This window comes from Pavona decussata, unplaced genomic scaffold (assembly GCF_977016875.1).
Source record: "Pavona decussata unplaced genomic scaffold, jaPavDecu1.1 SCAFFOLD_96, whole genome shotgun sequence".
Taxonomy (NCBI): Eukaryota; Metazoa; Cnidaria; class Anthozoa; order Scleractinia; family Agariciidae; genus Pavona; species Pavona decussata.
In genome coordinates, this window is record NW_028145513.1 from 1,285,521 (window position 1) to 1,302,769 (window position 17,249).

The following is a 17,249-nucleotide window of genomic DNA, read 5'->3' on the forward strand; positions in this document are numbered from 1 at the left end:
CCTTTTTTTTCTGAAAACAGTTTCGATCAGTTACAGCTATTCGGTTCTTTGACTAGTCGACTTCGACTCGCCAACTAAGTTTACTTGGGGAGACCGAAGCACGCATAAGCTTTCTAGTTTCTTTTCGGTCTCCTCTCCACTTTTTCTTTGTAACTTAATTTAAACTATTTTATTGTGTCTTATTTGTAATTTCTTTGTGTGGCAAATAAAAATAAGAAAAAGAGTAAGCACAATTCTATTCACGACACTTTCTGGGTTTCTTCATGCTAATGCGGTGATCAGGTATAGCTTAGGCCACGAATTAAAATATAGTTTAAATAAAGGTTTGATTGGTTTGGCATTGAATTAATACACATAACTGATAACTGGCCAAAATTTGAACTGCCAGTTGATAAAAGCTGTTCCGTTTTCAAGGAATTAGTGGGCGTGATTGTTTTCCATTGGGTAAGAAACGATCGTAAAATTTTGAACCAATCAGATCGAAATTACAATAGACCGTGGTGAATGTCTACTTATAACCATTATCGTATGTTAACTATTCTATAAGCCTTGTGACTGGTTACGTTGCCTTGAGCCACGCTGTCAACCCACCAAAAGTAAAAAAATTTGCCGAATATATTGCTCCTTAATCTTGTTATTTTCATAATAGCATAAACAATTTACCTTGTCCTCATGTGTTGATTCCAGATTATGTAATGGCGATTCTTTGCGTGGAAGTATTCCTGTGGGGTTTTTCAAAAACTTAACGAGTCTTCAATACTTGTAAGTACAAATTAAAAAGCATCTATCAAAACACCAGTGTCAAGGTACTCCCTTGGGGTTTTTCCAGCAGAGCTGAACTAATTTGTATGCAACTTTGGGCTTGCGAACTCGCATAATTAACTGACTAACGGTGTGTGAAACGCTGAGACTTTATATATTAATAGTTTTTCATTTCCTCGAGATAGATAGGAGAAAACGGTTTTGTAATTGTCAAACAAACTTGAAATATAGTTTTCAGGGCCACTTTGTATATATTAGTGTGTGTGTGTTTTGTTTTTTAACGGTAATGATCGATATTCATCACGAATAACCTGAAATTTCGGGAGATAAATTTTCCCAGCAAACGGATTGCACGAGTGACGCTACCAAGAGAAACCGCGCTTTTATTCAAACTGACAATACAAATCTTAAGATCCAATCCGTGTTAACTATTAGCGGGCAAGCCCAGGCAAGTTTATTGTTTTTATTTTACTGGAGTGACGCCTATTAGTAAACCCTCGGCACTTATTAGTATGAAGGAAGTAAATTAATTAGTATGCGGGAAGGCACTGACTAGGCACTTAATTAGTATGCAGGAAGGCACTTGATTAGTATGGAAGAAGGCACTTATTAGTATGCAGGAAAGCATTTTTTCCCTAGGTTATAACAAGAGATGACGTCATGGACTCGAACCTTATGCATATCAATGATTTACCTCGGTACCTCGGCACTTACGGGGCTTAATTCCCCTGAAGGTATACTACTTCTGTTATTGTTCCATGTACAGGTCAATACAGAGGACATCACTAAACAATTTGACAGAGGATGCGTTCCTTGGGCTCAAAGAACTTAAGATTCTGTAAGTGAGAAATAGAAATTATCATGTGGATATTTAGCTGTGTGTTGGCCACAACAGCTAAAGTGTTCCACAAAGAACACCTTCTTTAAAGTGAAATCACTCTTAGAGCACTTGGAGGAAAATGTGAATGGATTTATCTGCGGAAGAGTAAACTACAATTAGTTGTTAGCAGCTTCTCCAAAATTCACAGTAGAAACTTGAAAAAATTGGCCGAGTTTTCAAGTTGCAATCCATTTCCATCCAAGCCATCTGCGGACAAAAATGATTCATACTTTTTTAACAAACCTGAACCATTATTTTAATGTTCCAATTAATAGAAATATGTCTTTCCGCTATTCAAAGTGAAACTAAAAATAGGTGACACTGCCCCATTAAAGACCGAAAAAGTATGGCTCGATCATACAAATTGCGGACTCTCTGACATTTGTAGTGGAATGAAGACATCTATATGCACTCGTTTTCTGGCTTTGTTCTTGTGCTTTGGAGAAAGTTGTTTTAAGTTAAATAAAGGATCTTATCTTATCTTAACAAAAACTTAAGTACTATTGCAGCTAGAGAGGCAATTAAATGTTTACATAAGTAAAAAGCCAGTAAGCCCATATTGAATAGCCCATTTTACAGTCAGTGACCTGGCCTTTGAGTGTAAGCAAAGATGGAGCTGGCTTTGTTTTGGGGTAAACTTCACTTCTTTATATATGTAACCCATAATGTTCTCATGCTAGCTAGTTTGCATTTTCATTTGGAGACTCAAATGCTCTTATTGTTTTCTCTTCAGGGAGATAAATTATCATTACACCTATCCACTATTTGAACTCAAGCCCGGAGTTTTTAACAATTTGTCGTCATTGGAATATTTGTAAGTCATTGTTTATTGAATTTCCTATGTGCTAACAACTAGCCTGCGAAGGGGTTCCTTGATCTCTCTGCGTACGGACTGAGAAATAAGTAACTTGTATGTAACTTACTTGTCCTTTGTATCATCTAAGAACTCTGATTGAGTTTAGGCTTTTCTGTAGTGAAGGGAATGTATTGGACAGGGATTTATGGCTGCTGCCCTGATTGGCTGCTATATGTCGAAAAGGGCGTGATCATAAGATCTCCATTTTGGTCTGCTTTTAATCAGCTTGTTACACAGCCTTCCAGCGCTTCAACCCGTTCCAACTCATTTGTTTCTTTCTTTCTCTGCCAATCTTCTCCACGTGTCTCTCGGTCTGCCCTTTTTTTCTTCTTCCCGCTGGTGTCTAATGCAGTGCTGTTCTTCCGTCATCTTTTGGCTCCTTACGTAGAACATGTCCTATACATTCGCAACTCCGGGATTTCATCATGTCCGTAGCTGAGGGCATTCCTGTAACATTCAAAACTCAATTTTAGTTGGGCTGAATTTAGTACAACACTGATGTTATTTGAGTAGCTTATGAAGCAGAAAAATTCTCGTAACGAGTTATACAAAGCGTAAAATTGAGATAAATTGAGATAAGTCTTGCCGAATGATCGCCTGATTTTAGCCAACTCGGCCTACGGCCTTTAAGTATTAGGTGATACTTCTCGCGATTTTCGACAAGTTCCAACTATTACATTGTGAACATGGCTGTTTCCGATCTGGTTGGTGTAGTCCTCAACTGGCCGCTCTATGCCACTTAAGGCATGCTCAAATCTGGCGGAAGTCTAATTTCACAGTCTTTTCTCGCTTCGCTTATGTAGTGTCTATCCTGAGTTTGGTGCTGATGGCTGTTGACCGATTCATTGCAACCACATTCCCACTGAATACTGTACACGTGTCTGGAAGGATTCGAAAAACGTTGCTGTTTTTCACGTGGCTTCTTCCAGCTCTTGGTCTCGCCCCGCTTATTGTCCATGTCAAAATCATCGAGGTTAGAAGACAGTCCTTTTGCAGAAATATGATGAGCAAATCGTCGTTGAAAATCTATTACTTCTTTGCTTTTGTTTTAGTGTACTGCGTGCCGTTGATTTTAATACTTGTTTTGTACCCTCTAATAATGAAAGCTTTAGAAAGAACAAGAGTACAGTTTCAAAACAGCAACAGAATTACAGGAGGAAAGGCAAAAAGACACAAGCAGGAAAAAAACATAATGAAAATATTTGCATCAGTTGTTTTCGGATTTTTTGTATGCTGGACACCTCATTACGTCTATCTTTTTCTCAAATCACTCTATCCTGCGATATTTGTTAAGGATAAATGTCTTCTACTAGTGGGTTTGTTTTATCATATATTTCCTTTGCTTAATACAGTGATAAATCCATTTATTCTGATCACATTCAGCTCAAGTTATTGTGTTGGTGTAAAGAGATTATGTTCCTGTTTGTTTCTGAGATGTTCCTCCAATCGTATTGCACCAGGAGGTGCTTCCTCGCTGCAGCGGCGACAAACGTTAGACACCATTGAAATGAAGTAGACCTCTTTAATAAAGAGATCGCTATATTGTACACGCATAATCAAGTCAACTTAACTCAACTCAACTCACGAACGAACGAACGTTTGAACACAAATAAGAACATTGTCAATTCAGGTAAAAACTCTATTTCATTAGCACGAGCTGTGTATGCAATAGCTATATTATAAGCAGTATAGGAGATAATGTCAACAGATATTAAGCTTATGTATGTTAAGATGTCATGTTGAAAAACTTGTAAAAAAGTTTTTTTATCAAATCAATAGAAACAATGGTAATAAGTAATATCGACGTACTTAAACGAGGAAAGAAATACAGGGTTATAATTAGTAAATTCAATTAGTCAGTGGTACGTAGAAGGGTGTTTTTGTTCCGAGCTTAAAGGGACACAGTCACCTTTGTGACCGCGCTGACCTGGACACTAGTTTCGTCATTTTGAAAAACGTCCACCTCAACCCGAAATCAAAAGTACGCGTCGAATGCATCTAGCAATCCGCTTCAATCTTCCCAGTGTTTTATTGGATTTTCAATCTTTTACTGGAAACCTATTTCTGAGTATGCTTTTGCTGATCCTGTGGTATTATTTTATCATATTTGGATAAAAACAGTTTGGATCGCGTCTCCAACGGAACATGAAAAGAAGAGGTGGGAAACGTGAAGGCGCCGGGCGGAAGAAATCGCCCGCGTTGACCAATATAACAAGAGAAATCAATCAAAAACACTGGAGAACAAATCTCCATTATATATATTTGGAAAATCGCATTTTCTCAATCTGGCGAAAGGTTCGTGCGGAGGAAATCTTCGTAAACGGTTAGAACTTTGCGTCATAGCTGCTTGGTTTGGAGCTCAGACGAAGACAAGCTTCGGTACACCGTTGATTATCTCCTCGACAAGGAAAACCTCTATTAGAACCTTGTTTTCTACGGGTTGAGCAAGCGGTCTTATAATGACATGGGTTTGGTTCCTAAATTTAGCTAACGGTGAAGTTGTAGAAACGAAATTATAAACGCAAAATATATGATTGAAAGCAGAAATAAAGCTTACCGGTAGTTTCGCTACATCGCAGTTCAGGCGATTCGCTACGTTTTAAAATTGACATATTCTCTAATATTTGAACTCAATTTGCTTCTCATGCAAACACTGTAAAACGTAGAAACAGCTAAGATAATTTTTCACACGACCGGATACCGAAATAAACAATTAAATGATTCTTCGACTTCAGAGGTATTCGTTGACGTTTGGCTTTCCCTGAACAAGTCCATCAGTAAATTTTCCATGGTATCAAGAAAATGAGTGTTCAAACATGACATTAGGTCTATAATCACTATAATAATTTTGACTGGCAAACACTTCAACTCGAGAAGGTTTGTTTGGATTTTTCGAAGGATGCGCTTCTCAGCGCGAGACTTGCGGATGAAGTGTGATATGCAAATCAGCTAAGAAATGGTATCTAATATGCATGTGCACCAGGTGACTGTGTCCCTTTAAACAGATATTTTGAGTTCTTCCAACTTACTGAAATTACTTAATGAGAAAGAGCATCTGGTTTAGCGAGTGTCCTTTGTCATACCCGACATTCTGAGTTTAGAAGTTGAGGAAGCTTTAATTTCAGGTCTTTTTTTCAATGAAAATGACCCTTCTACTAATATCTGCCTTGAATGGGTTATTTTAGCCGGGAAACCCTCGTTAATTAATTTCTCAATGCCAGTTGCTTGAGAATAGAATGACAACAAATCCACAAACTTTCTGAGACTATCTGGTCATAGAATTAAAACAGAATCAGTTAAAGGACTGAGGCTTTCTGAAAGCCTTTAGTTACTTGCAAATCTATTTAATTTCTGTTGAAAATGGAACCTTGACCTGTTTCTATTTAATAAACCAAAAATTAAAATATAGCTCATAACTCATTTTACTTGGTAAAATAGAAAAAAAATCCAAGTGACTGGTAGGTGGCAGATACGTCTCCGGGTAACATGAAATCAACTTCAGTTACAAATTAAGAAAAACTGTTAAGGCTGCCATACTAAGACGTAAACAGTACCGCCGGCCATAGCCCTATGCAACCTTTTCTTTCAATACAGATTTCTATCAAAAGCCATTAATTTTAAACGCCTTATAGTAATAAAAGGTCCAGTGACATTAAGTGCGCCTAACTAAACAGACAAATAATCTCTGTTCCGAAAATTAACAAAAAAAAATAACAACTCTTTGTTTCGACAGGTACCAGATACTATTCAGTTTGCAGATAATAATAGGCAAGTGAAAATAAACGATAAAACCGAACGTTTCGAAGTCGTCATGACGCCATTATCAAGTTCGAAATAATAACAATAAAGTCAATGTCAGAAATAGTTCACCAAAAACTAACATAATATGAGAATATCTAATTACTTCGAACTTGATAATGGCGTCATGACGACTCCAAAAAATTGTTCGGTTTTATCGTTTATTTTCACTTGCCTATGTATGTGTAACCCTTTACTTACAGATGATGATAATCATAATAATAATAATAATAATAATAATAATAATTATTATAATAATTATAATAGTTATAATAATTATAATAATTATAATAATAATAATAATAATAATAATAATAATAAAAGTAATTTTTTTATTAAAAAAATGATATAATAAGAAATTCACAAGGTTAAAGAAGAAAAAAGAACTATTAAAAACTATTTACTATTCAATTCAATGAAAAAAGAAACAACTTTTAAGGCGATTTTTTTTAAAGAGAAAGAAAATGTCATAAAGTTACTATGTTATTCTTATAATAATAATAATAATAATAATAATAATAACAACAATTTATATAGCGCTTTACAATAAAATTACGTTAAACATGTAATCTTAAAAATACAAAATTGATAAAATTATAAAGTCAAAAGAGATTCCATCACTATCAATATATCAATATCTGTCAATATCAGCCAACAAAGAAACACGAAATAATCACTGCTGATCAGCTGAGTTATCACGTTCCGTCGTCTTTTTGTAGGGATCTTATTGGGAACCAAATTTCTCAGTTACCCGACTCCATATTGCAGCAGTTACCAGAACTGATATCACTGTAAGTTGTATTCAAAGTTGATAAAATTATAAAGTCAAAAGAGATTCCATCACTATCAATATATCAGTATCTCAATATCTTTCAATATCAGCCAGCAAAGAAACACGAAATAATCACTGCTGAACAGCTGAGTAATCATGTTCCGTTGTCTTTTTGTAGGGATCTTCGTTGGAACAAAATTTCTCAGTTACCCGACTCCATATTCCAGAAGTTAACAGAACTGATATCACTGTAAGTTGTATTTTAAAGTTTTTGATAAAATGGATGTTTTCGTTGTTTTTCCGCTAACCTACATGTTTAAATTACTTCCCTTGGTTAGCTCAATTGATATGGCGCAATATTGCACAGTACTGACAGATTTCGGGCTCGAATCCAGGCCTGACTGTGCTTAACGCCTTGTCGCAGTTCAGATGATATTGTAATGGGCAGTGATGTTAAGCCGCTGGCCTTCTCTCTCTCCTGTCATGTGCAATGTGTAGCTAGAAAACGTTAAAGAACCCCAACGTTCTTAGAAAAAAGTTTAGGACGTAGTCCCCTCTGTTACGTTCTGGACCTGCTGGCCTTTTTGCCGAATTCGCTCATTAGTCAAACGCTTGACTCTGATCCGTTTGCCCAGGAGACGGGGTAACTAGTCCAGAAATGAACAATAAAAAGACTGATTTCTGACAGTTTTTTTTTACTCAACCCATTGTAACACTTTCCAGATATGGTCATGATGCATTCAATATTCGTCTCCTATACACGACAGGTATTTTCGATATACGTATTTCGTGTGTAGGTTACGTAGGGGAGAAGAATATGTAACAAATCATCTCCAGCTTGTCTGCAATGAAACTGTGCTTTGTTATAAATATATTAAATAATAAAACGGCTTTAAGTCTTGCCGAATTATCGCCTGATTTTAGCCAACTCGGCCTACGGCCTTTAAGTATTAGGTGATACTTCTCGCGATTTTCGACAAGTTCCAACTATTACATTGTGAACATGGCTGTTTCCGATCTGGTTGGTGTAGTCCTCAACTGGCCGCGGTATGCCATTTAAGGTATGCTCAAATCTGGCGGAGGTCTGATTTCACAGCCTTTTCTCGCTTCGTTGTCTTGTAAGCTGGGTATTTACTCACGGTCACTGTCTTATGTAGTGTCTATCCTGAGTTTGGTGCTGATGGCAGTTGACCGATTCACTGCAACCGCATTCCCACTGAATACTGTACACGTGTCTGGAAGGATTCAGAAAACGTTGCTGTTTCCCACGTGGCTTCTTCCAGCTCTTAGTCTCGCCCCGTTTATTGTCCATGTCAAAATCATCGAGGTTAAAAGACAGTCCTTTTGCAGAAATATGATGAGCAAATCGTCGTTGAAAATCTATTACTTCTTTGCTTTTGTTTTATTGTACTGCGTGCCGTTGATTTTAATACTTGTTTTGTACCCTCTAATAATGAAAACTTAAGAAAGAACAAGAGCACAGTTTCAAAACAGCAACAGAATTACAAGAGGAAAGGCAAAAAGACACAAGCAGGAAAAAAACAATGAAAATATTTGCATCAATTGTTTTCGGATTTTTTTGCTGGACACCTCATTACGTCTATCTTTTTCTCAAATCACTCTATCCTGCGATATTTTTTAAGGATAAATGTCTTCTACTAGTGGGTTTGTTTTATTATATATTTCCTTTGCTTAATACAGTGATAAATCCATTTATTCTGATCACATTCAGCTCAAGTTATTGTGTTGGTGTAAAGAGATTATGTTCCTGTTTGTTTCTGAGATGTTCCTCCAATCGTATTGCACCAGGAGGTGCTTCCTCGCTGCAGCGGCGACAAACGTTAGACACCATTGAAATGAAGTAGACCTCTTTAATAAAGAGATCGCTATATTGTACACGCATAATCAAGTCAACTTAAATCAACTCAACTCACGAACGAACGAACGTTTGAACACAAATAAGAACATTGTCAATTCAGGTAAAAACTCTATTTCATTAGCACGAGCTGTGTATGTAATAGCTATATTATAAGCAGTATAAGAGATAACGTCAACAGATATTAAGCTTATGTATGTTAAGATGTCATGTTGAAAAACTTGTAAAAATTTTTTTCTCAAAACAATAGAAACAATGGTAACGAGTAATCTCGACGTACTTAAACGAGGAAAGAAATACATGTAACCGGTAGCACTTTAACATAACGTCACAAATTTACTCTTTGCTGTCATTCGAATCATTTTGAAGATATAAAGGATGGAGATCTTTCCGGAGAGATTCAATATTCTTACGGTCTAAAACAAAACTGAACAATGGCTTTCTCATGATGAATGTCTTTTGTTTTAATGATTTAATTTAGTGACCTTTCTGGTAACAAAATATCCAGTTTACCTCAATCCATCTTCAAGGAGTTAAAGAGCCTTAAAAGGCTGTAAGTTTGAATTTTTGTTTTGTCAAAATACCTTCTTTTTTCGTGATCGTTTTTCTTTATTAATACAGCTTATACTTATAGTTTCAAGCTGTAAATTTACCGTTTTTCAAGGTATTTGAACCACAACGAGATTACGTTTCTTTATGCTGACATATTTCATGGACTCAGCAGCCTGGAGAAGTTGTGAGTGTAACCTAACATTTAAGTAGCAGATAGCACCTTATAATTGTGTTCCTTTTTTAGTTGAGTAAAATGATTTATTTATGAAGAGACAAGGGCACCCAACGTTCACGAGAACATTCACACAAAATTGATAAACTGTTTTTCCTTCATTCTCACTTCATTTTAGGCCTATTAACAGCTAAAATTTGTGCAAGGTAAAACGGTTTCATCTGTTTTTAAACTGTCAAACAAATTTATGAATTTATGAGCAGCTGTTGGCTCTCTGAAAATACCAGCTGGCTTTTATTCGCTGCTTTTTACGACGTATTTGCACTTCCGAAAACAGAGGGATTCAGTAGTCTTGATATCGATTTTAGCGTTGCGAAAGTCTGAGGCGACCTTTCGCTAAAGGAAATGCTAGTTTTTTCTTCTTTAAGATAACAGGGACAAAACATATGTAAAAGCGTTTTAGTGTTTTGTACACACAACAAAATATCGCCGTTGGTGAGTTGTCTACAGTGGTAGTCAATAAATTATACAGTTAAAAATCTCAGTATAATAAATGATCTAGAATAAAAAAAATATATCACATGTATAATACAAACAGACACAAATTCAGTCTACAGCAGCCTCGTTCCCCAATTCAACAGCTTCGTTCTCAGGGTATCTCCTCTTCACGCTCCCTGGGACGTGAAGAGGAGAGACCCTAGGAACGAGGTTGCATGCTCAAGGTAGTGCTCCATCTCCTAGCTCCGCCACTGAGTTATTGTTTCATTTAATTGCTACGTTTTAACCCTTGTGTTATTCCTAAGATTTTTCTTCGTCGTTTTCAGGATTTTAATCTATAATTGAACAATTTAAGCTATAAGGATAACCCAAATAGCATGCCTAGCTTAGACGGTTAATATTTTGATTATCCGTGGTTATTTGTCTTGCCATACAGATATCTACAGGAAAACTTAATCAAAAAGCTACCTGTAAACGTGTTCAAGGACCTCCACAAGCTAAACATCTTGTAAGTCATGGTAAAAACGTGTGTGTGTGAGTTTGTCCTTACAAGAGACATGGTCTTTTTGCTTATTATAAACAATGTCTATTTTGTAGGAAGCATTTTTTTAGTCAGTGACACAGCCATATTCGAAAAAAGAAAATCCGAGTCCTCCCAACAGGAGTCGAACCTAAGAACTTCCCACTACTAGTTTGAATGCTCTACCTCTGAGCTACAGGAGACTCGTGGGAGCTAACAACAGAAGCCATTGAAATAGGCTTTTGTGACAAACATCTTTCATCGTGCGAGGATTTGATTGTACTCCAAAAAGGAAAATCTAAGTTCTCCCAACAGGAGTCGAACCTTAGTCACCAGGCTCAAAACATAACATCTTGTTACATGTAACCACAGAACCTTTTAATGACTTAGTTTAACCATTTATTCCAGTGCCATCCTTCATCTCGGTAATTTAAGGCTTCGGTGTTGATTCACACTGTTTTATGTTCATTCTTTTTTTGTAGAAACTTAGACAGCTTCTCCTTGTGCTGCTATGCTACTAGGGTTCTCGCAACTGTCAACTGTCAATACCCATTTTCGGAGCGAGACTCGTTTTCAAGCTGCAATCGCATGATTGAGGCCACAGGAAAAACGTTAAAGAACCCCAACGTTCTTAGAAAAAAGTTCAGGACGTAGTCCCCTCTGTTACGTTCTGGACCTGCTGGCCTTTTTACCGAATTCGCTCATTAGTCAAACGCTTGACTCTGATCCGTTTGCCCAGGAGACGGGGTAACTAGTCCAGAAATGAACAATAAAAAGACTGATTTCTGACAGATTTTTTTTTACTCAACCCATTGTAACACTTTCCAGATATGGTCATGATGCGTTCAATATTCGTATCCTATACACAACAGGTATTTTCGATATACGTATTTTGTGTGTAGGTTACGTAGGGGAGAAGAATATGTAACAAATCATCTCCAGCTTGTCTGCAATGAAACTGTGCTTTGTTATCAATATATTAAATAATAAAACTGCTTTAAATCTTGCCGAATTATCGCTTGATTTTAGCCAACTCGGCCTACGGCCTTTAAGTATTAGGTGATACTTCTCGCGATTTTCGACAAGTTCCAACTATTACATTGTGAACATGGCTGTTTCCGACCTGGTTGGTGTAGTCCTCAACTGGCCGCGGTATGCCACTTAAGGTATGCTCAAATCTGGCGGAGGTCTGATTGGTCTGATTTCACAGCCTTTTTTGTTGTCTTGTAAGCTGGGTATTTACTCACGGTCACTGTCTTATGTAGTGTCTATCCTGAGTTTGGTGCTGATGGCAGTTGACTGATTCATTGCAACCGTATTCCCACTGAATGCTGGACACATGTCTGGAAGGATTCGGAAAACGTTGCTGTTTTTCGCCCCGCTTATCGTCCATGTCAAAATAATCGAGGTTAAAAGACAGTCCTTTTGCAGAAATATGATGAGCAAATCGTCGTTGAAAATCTATCACTTCTTTGCTTTTGTTTTATTGTGCTGCGCGCCGTTGATTTTAATACTTGTTTTGTATCCTCTAATAATGAAAACTTTAGAAAGAACAAGAGTACAGTTTCGAAACAGCAATAGAATTACAGGAGGAAAGGCAAAAAGACACAAGCAGGAAAAAAACAATGAAAATATTTGCATCAATTGTTTTCGGATTTTTTTGCTGGACACCTCATTACGTCTATCTTTTTCTTAAATCACTCTATCCTGCGATATTTTTTAAGGATAAATGTCTTCTACTAGTGGGTTTGTTTTATTATATATTTCCTTTGCTTAATACAGTGATAAATCCATCTATTCTGATCACATTCAGCTCAAGTTATTGTGTTGGTGTAAAGAGATTATGTTCTTGTTTGTTTCTGAGATGTTCCTCCAATCGTATTGCACCAGGAGGTGCTTCCTCGCTGCAGCGGCGACAAACGTTAGACACCATTGAAATGAAGTAGACCTCTTTAATAAAGAGATCGCTATATTGTACACGCATAATCAAGTCAACTTAACTCAACTCAACTCAACTCACAACGAACGAACGTTTGAACACAAATAAGAACGTTGTCAATTTAGGTAAAAACTCTATTTCATTAGCACGAGCTGTGTATGTAATAGCTATATTATAAGCAGTATAAGAGATAATGTCAACAGATATTAAGCTTGTGTATGTTAAGATGTCATGTTGAAAAACTTGTAAAAAATTTTTTTCCTAAAACAATAGAAACAATGGCAACGTGTAATCTCGACGTACTTAAACGAGGAAAGAAATACAGGGTTATAATTAGTAAAGTCAATTAGTCAGTTGTACGTAGAAGGGTGTTTTTGTTTTGAGCTTAAAGAGATATTTTGAGTTCTTCCAACTTACTGAAATTACTTAATGAGAAAGAGCATCTGGTTTAGCGAGTGTCCTTTGTCATACCTGACATTCTGAGTTTAGAAGTTGAGGAAGCTTTAATTTTAGGTCTTTTTTTCAATGAAAATGGCCCTTCTACTAATATCTGTCTTGAATGGGTTAGTTTAGCCGGGAAACCCTCATTAATTAATTTCTCAATGCCAGTTGCCTGAGAATAGAATGACAACAAATCCACAAACTTTCCGAGACTATCTGGTCATAGAATTAAAACAGAATCAGTTAAAGGACTGAGGCTTTCTGAAAGCCTTTAGTTACTCGCAAATCTATTTAATTTCTGTTGAAAATGGAACCTTGACCTGTTTCTATTTAATAAGCCAAAAATTAAAAAATATATATTCCTCACATAACCCGTTTTACTTGGTGAAATAGAAAAAAAATCCAAGTGACTGGTAGGTGCATGGCAGCTACGTCTCCGGGTAACATGAAATCAACTTCAGTTACAAATTAAGAAAAACTGTTAAGGCCTCCATACTAAGACGTAAACAGTACCGCCATCGCCCTATGCAACCTTTTCTTTCAATACAGATTTCTATCAAAAGCCATTAACTTTAAACGCCTTATAGTAATAAAAGGTCGAGTGACATTAAGTGCGCCTTACTAAACAGACGAATAATCTCTGTTCCGAAAATTAACAAAAAACATATAATAACTCTTTGTTTCGACAGGTACCAGATACTATTCAGTTTGCAGATAATAATAGGCAACTGAAAATAAACAATAAAACCGAACGTTTCGAAGTCGTCATGACGCCATTATCAAGTTCGAAATAATAACAATAAAGTCAATGTCAGAAATAGTTCACCAAAAATTAACATAGTATGAGAATATCTAATTACTTCGAACTCGATAATGGCGTCATGACGACTCCAAAAACTTGTTCGGTTTTATCGTTTATTTTCACTTGCCTATGTTTATCTAAACCTTTACTTACCGATGATAAGAATAATAATAATAATAATATTAGTAATAGTAATAATTTTCTTATTAAGAAAAATAATATAATAAGAAATTCACAAGTTAAAAGTAGAAAAAAGAACTATTAAAAACTATTTACAATTCATTTCAATGAAAAAAGAGACAACTTTCAAGCCTATAAATTTTTTTAAAGAGAAACAAAAATGTCATAAAGTTACTATGCTATTCCTATAATAGCAATAATAATAATAATATTAATAATAATAATAATAATAATAATAATAATAACTATTTATATAGCGCTTTACAATAAAATTACGTTAAACATGTAATCTTAAAAATACAAAGTTGACAAAATTATAAAGTCAAAAGAGATTCCATCACTATCAATATATCAATATCTCAATATCTATCAATATCAGCCAGCAAAGAAACACGAAATAATCACTGCTGATCAACTGAGTAATCACGTTCCGTCGTCTTTTTGTAGGGTTCTTTCTTGGAACAAAATTTCTCAGTTACCCGACTCCATATTCCAGAAGTTAACAGAACTGATATCACTGTAAGTTGTATTTTAATGTTTTTGATTAAATGGATGTTTCCGTTGTTTTTCCGCTAACCTACATGTTTAAATTACTTCCCTTGGTTACCTCAATTGATATGGCGCAATATTGCACAGTACTGAGAGATTTCGGGCTGCAATCCAGGCCGGACTGTGCTTAACGCCTTGTCGCAGTTCAGATGATATGGTAATGGGCGGTGACGTTAAGCCGCTGGCCTTCTCTCTCTCCTGTCATGTGCAATGTGTAGCTAGAAAACGTTAAAGAACCCCAACGTTCTAAGAAAAAAGTTCAGGACGTCGTCCCCTCTGTTATACGTTCTGGACCTGCTGGCCTTTTTACCGAATTCGCTCAATAGTCAAACGCTTGACTCTGATCCGTTTGCCCAGGAGACGGGGTAACTAGTCCAGAAATGAACAATAAAAAGACTGATTTCTGACAGTTTTTTTACTCAACCCATTGTAACACTTTCCAGATATGGTCATGATGCATTCAATATTCGTCTCCTATACACAACAGGTATTTTCGATATACGTATTTCGTGTGTAGGTTACGTAGGGGAGAAGAATATGTAACAAATCATCTCCAGCTTGTCTGCAATGTAACTGCGCTTTGCTATCAATATATTAAATAATAAAACTGCTTTAAGTCTTGCCGAATGATCGCCTGATTTTAGCCAACTCGGCCTACGGCCTTTAAGTATTAGGTGATACTTCTCGCGATGTTGCAGGGTAATTATTAACTATTTGTAAGATGTTTCTTAAAAAATAGGTTTTGTAATACCATTCTGTTTCATTGTTTTAATATTTTCACTTGCTTTTTAGTGACCTCTCACTGAACGAAATCTCTTCGTTTGCGGATCAGTTTGTCTTCAGAACGGTAAGAAAACTGGAAACTCTGTAAGTTAAATTGTTCAGTAATTCCTGCATTAGATTTGCGGAGTGGATTAAATTCTAATGCATTAGATTTGCGGAGTGGTTTTCCAAATTTTCCATTACGCCATATGACGAGTGAAAATCTCTGAAAAGGGACAAACGAGTAGTTTTGAGCGATTATATTCAAAATGTTTTATAAAGTTCTATCGTAAGTAACCGGTCACACTTTAACATGACGTCACAAAGTTTGTTTGCTGTCACTCGAATCATTTTGAAGTTACAAAGGATGGAGATCTTCCCGGAGAGATTCAATATTCTTACGGTCTAAAACAAAACTGAACAATGGCTTTCTCATGATGAATGTCTTTTGTTTTAATGATTTATTTTAGTGACCTTTCTGGTAACAAAATATCCAGTTTACCTCAATCCATCTTCAAGGAGTTAAAGAGCCTTAAAAGTCTGTAAGTTTGAGTTTTTGTTTTGTCAAAATACCTTCTTTTTTGTGATCGTTTTTCTTTAGTAATACAGCTTATACTTATAGTTTCAAGCTGTAAATTTACCGTTTTTCAAGGTATTTGAACTACAACAAGATTACGTTTCTTTATGCTGACATATTTCATGGACTCAACAACCTGGAGAACTTGTGAGTGTAACCTAACATTTAAGTAGCAGATAGCATCTTATAATTGTGGTCCTTTTTTAGTTGAGTAAAATGATTTATTTATGAAGAGACAAGGGCACCCAACGTTCACGAGAACATTCACACAAAATTGATAAACTGTTTTTCCTTCATTCTCACTTCATTTTAGGCCTATTAACAGCTAAAATTTGTGCAAGGTAAAACGGTTTCATCTGTTTTTAAACTGTCAAACAAATTTATGAATTTATGAGCAGCTGTTGGCTCTCTGAAAATACCAGCTGGCCTTTATTCGCTGCTTTTTACGACGTATTTTCACTTCCGAAAACAGAAGGATTTAGTAGTCTTGATATCGATTTTAGCGTTGCGAAAGTCTGAGGCGACCTTTCGCTAAAGGAAATGCTAGTTTTTTCTTCTTTAAGATAACAGGGACAAAACATATGTAAAAGCGTTTTAGTGTTTTGTACACACAACAAAATATCGCCGTTGGTGAGTTGTCTACAGTGGTAGTCAATAAATTATACAGTTAAAAATCTCAGTATAATAAATGATCTAGAATAAAAAAAAATATATCACATGTATAATACAAACAGACACAAATTCAGTCTACAGCAGCCTCGTTCCCCAATTCAACAGCTTCGTTCTCAGGGTATCTCCTCTTCACGCTCCCTGGGACGTGAAGAGGAGAGACCCTAGGAACGAGGTTGCATGCTCAAGGTAGTGCTCCATCTCCTAGCTCCGCCACTGAGTTATTGTTTCGTTAAATTGCTACGTTTTAACCCTTGTGTTATTCCTAAGATTTTTCTTCGTCGTTTTCAGGATTTTAATCTATAATTGAACAATTTAAGCTATAAGGATAACCCAAATAGCATGCCTAGCTTAAACTGTTAATATTTTGATTATCCGTGGTTATTTGTCTTGCCATACAGATATCTACAGGTAAACTTAATCAAAAAGCTACCTATAAACGTGTTCAAGGACCTCCACAAGCTAAACATCTTGTAAGTCATGGTAAAAACGTGTGTGTGTGAGTTTGTCTTTTCAAGAGACATGGTCTTTTTGCTTATTATAAACAATGTATATTTTGTAGGAGGCACTTTTTTAGTCAGTGACACAGCCATATTCGAAAAAAAAAATCCGAGTTCTCCCGACAGGAGTCGAACCTAAGACAT

At 36.1% G+C, this 17,249-nt stretch overlaps 2 protein-coding genes and 2 pseudogenes across 4 annotated transcripts in view; 3 read left to right on the forward strand and 1 right to left on the reverse strand.

Annotated features, from left to right (window-relative positions):
- Positions 1 to 17,249, forward strand: part of LOC146472865 (uncharacterized) — a 97,656-nt gene that overhangs the window by 72,148 nt on the left and 8,259 nt on the right. The window contains exons 5-15 of one of the 3 annotated variants that reach the window (XM_085119101.1): positions 688 to 762; positions 1,529 to 1,600; positions 2,376 to 2,456; positions 7,016 to 7,087; positions 7,247 to 7,318; positions 10,603 to 10,674; positions 14,496 to 14,567; positions 15,390 to 15,464; positions 15,830 to 15,901; positions 16,012 to 16,083; positions 17,007 to 17,078. In XM_085119101.1, the coding sequence (XP_084975227.1) occupies positions 688 to 762; positions 1,529 to 1,600; positions 2,376 to 2,456; positions 7,016 to 7,087; positions 7,247 to 7,318; positions 10,603 to 10,674; positions 14,496 to 14,567; positions 15,390 to 15,464; positions 15,830 to 15,901; positions 16,012 to 16,083; positions 17,007 to 17,078 (807 nt within the window). Of the gene's footprint in view, positions 1 to 687; positions 763 to 1,528; positions 1,601 to 2,375; positions 2,457 to 7,015; positions 7,088 to 7,246; positions 7,319 to 9,425; positions 9,498 to 9,608; positions 9,681 to 10,602; positions 10,675 to 14,495; positions 14,568 to 15,389; positions 15,465 to 15,829; positions 15,902 to 16,011; positions 16,084 to 17,006; positions 17,079 to 17,249 lie in introns of all 3 variants that reach the window. The other 2 variants (XM_085119102.1, XM_085119099.1) reach the window with 2 other exon arrangements.
- LOC146472867 (ankyrin repeat and MYND domain-containing protein 2-like) overlaps positions 1 to 17,249 on the reverse strand; it is a 79,702-nt gene that overhangs the window by 42,409 nt on the left and 20,044 nt on the right. The gene's annotated exons all lie outside the window — the stretch shown is intronic.
- LOC146472868 (neuromedin-K receptor-like) lies at positions 2,625 to 5,670 on the forward strand (annotated as a pseudogene).
- LOC146472869 (uncharacterized) lies at positions 10,682 to 13,958 on the forward strand (annotated as a pseudogene).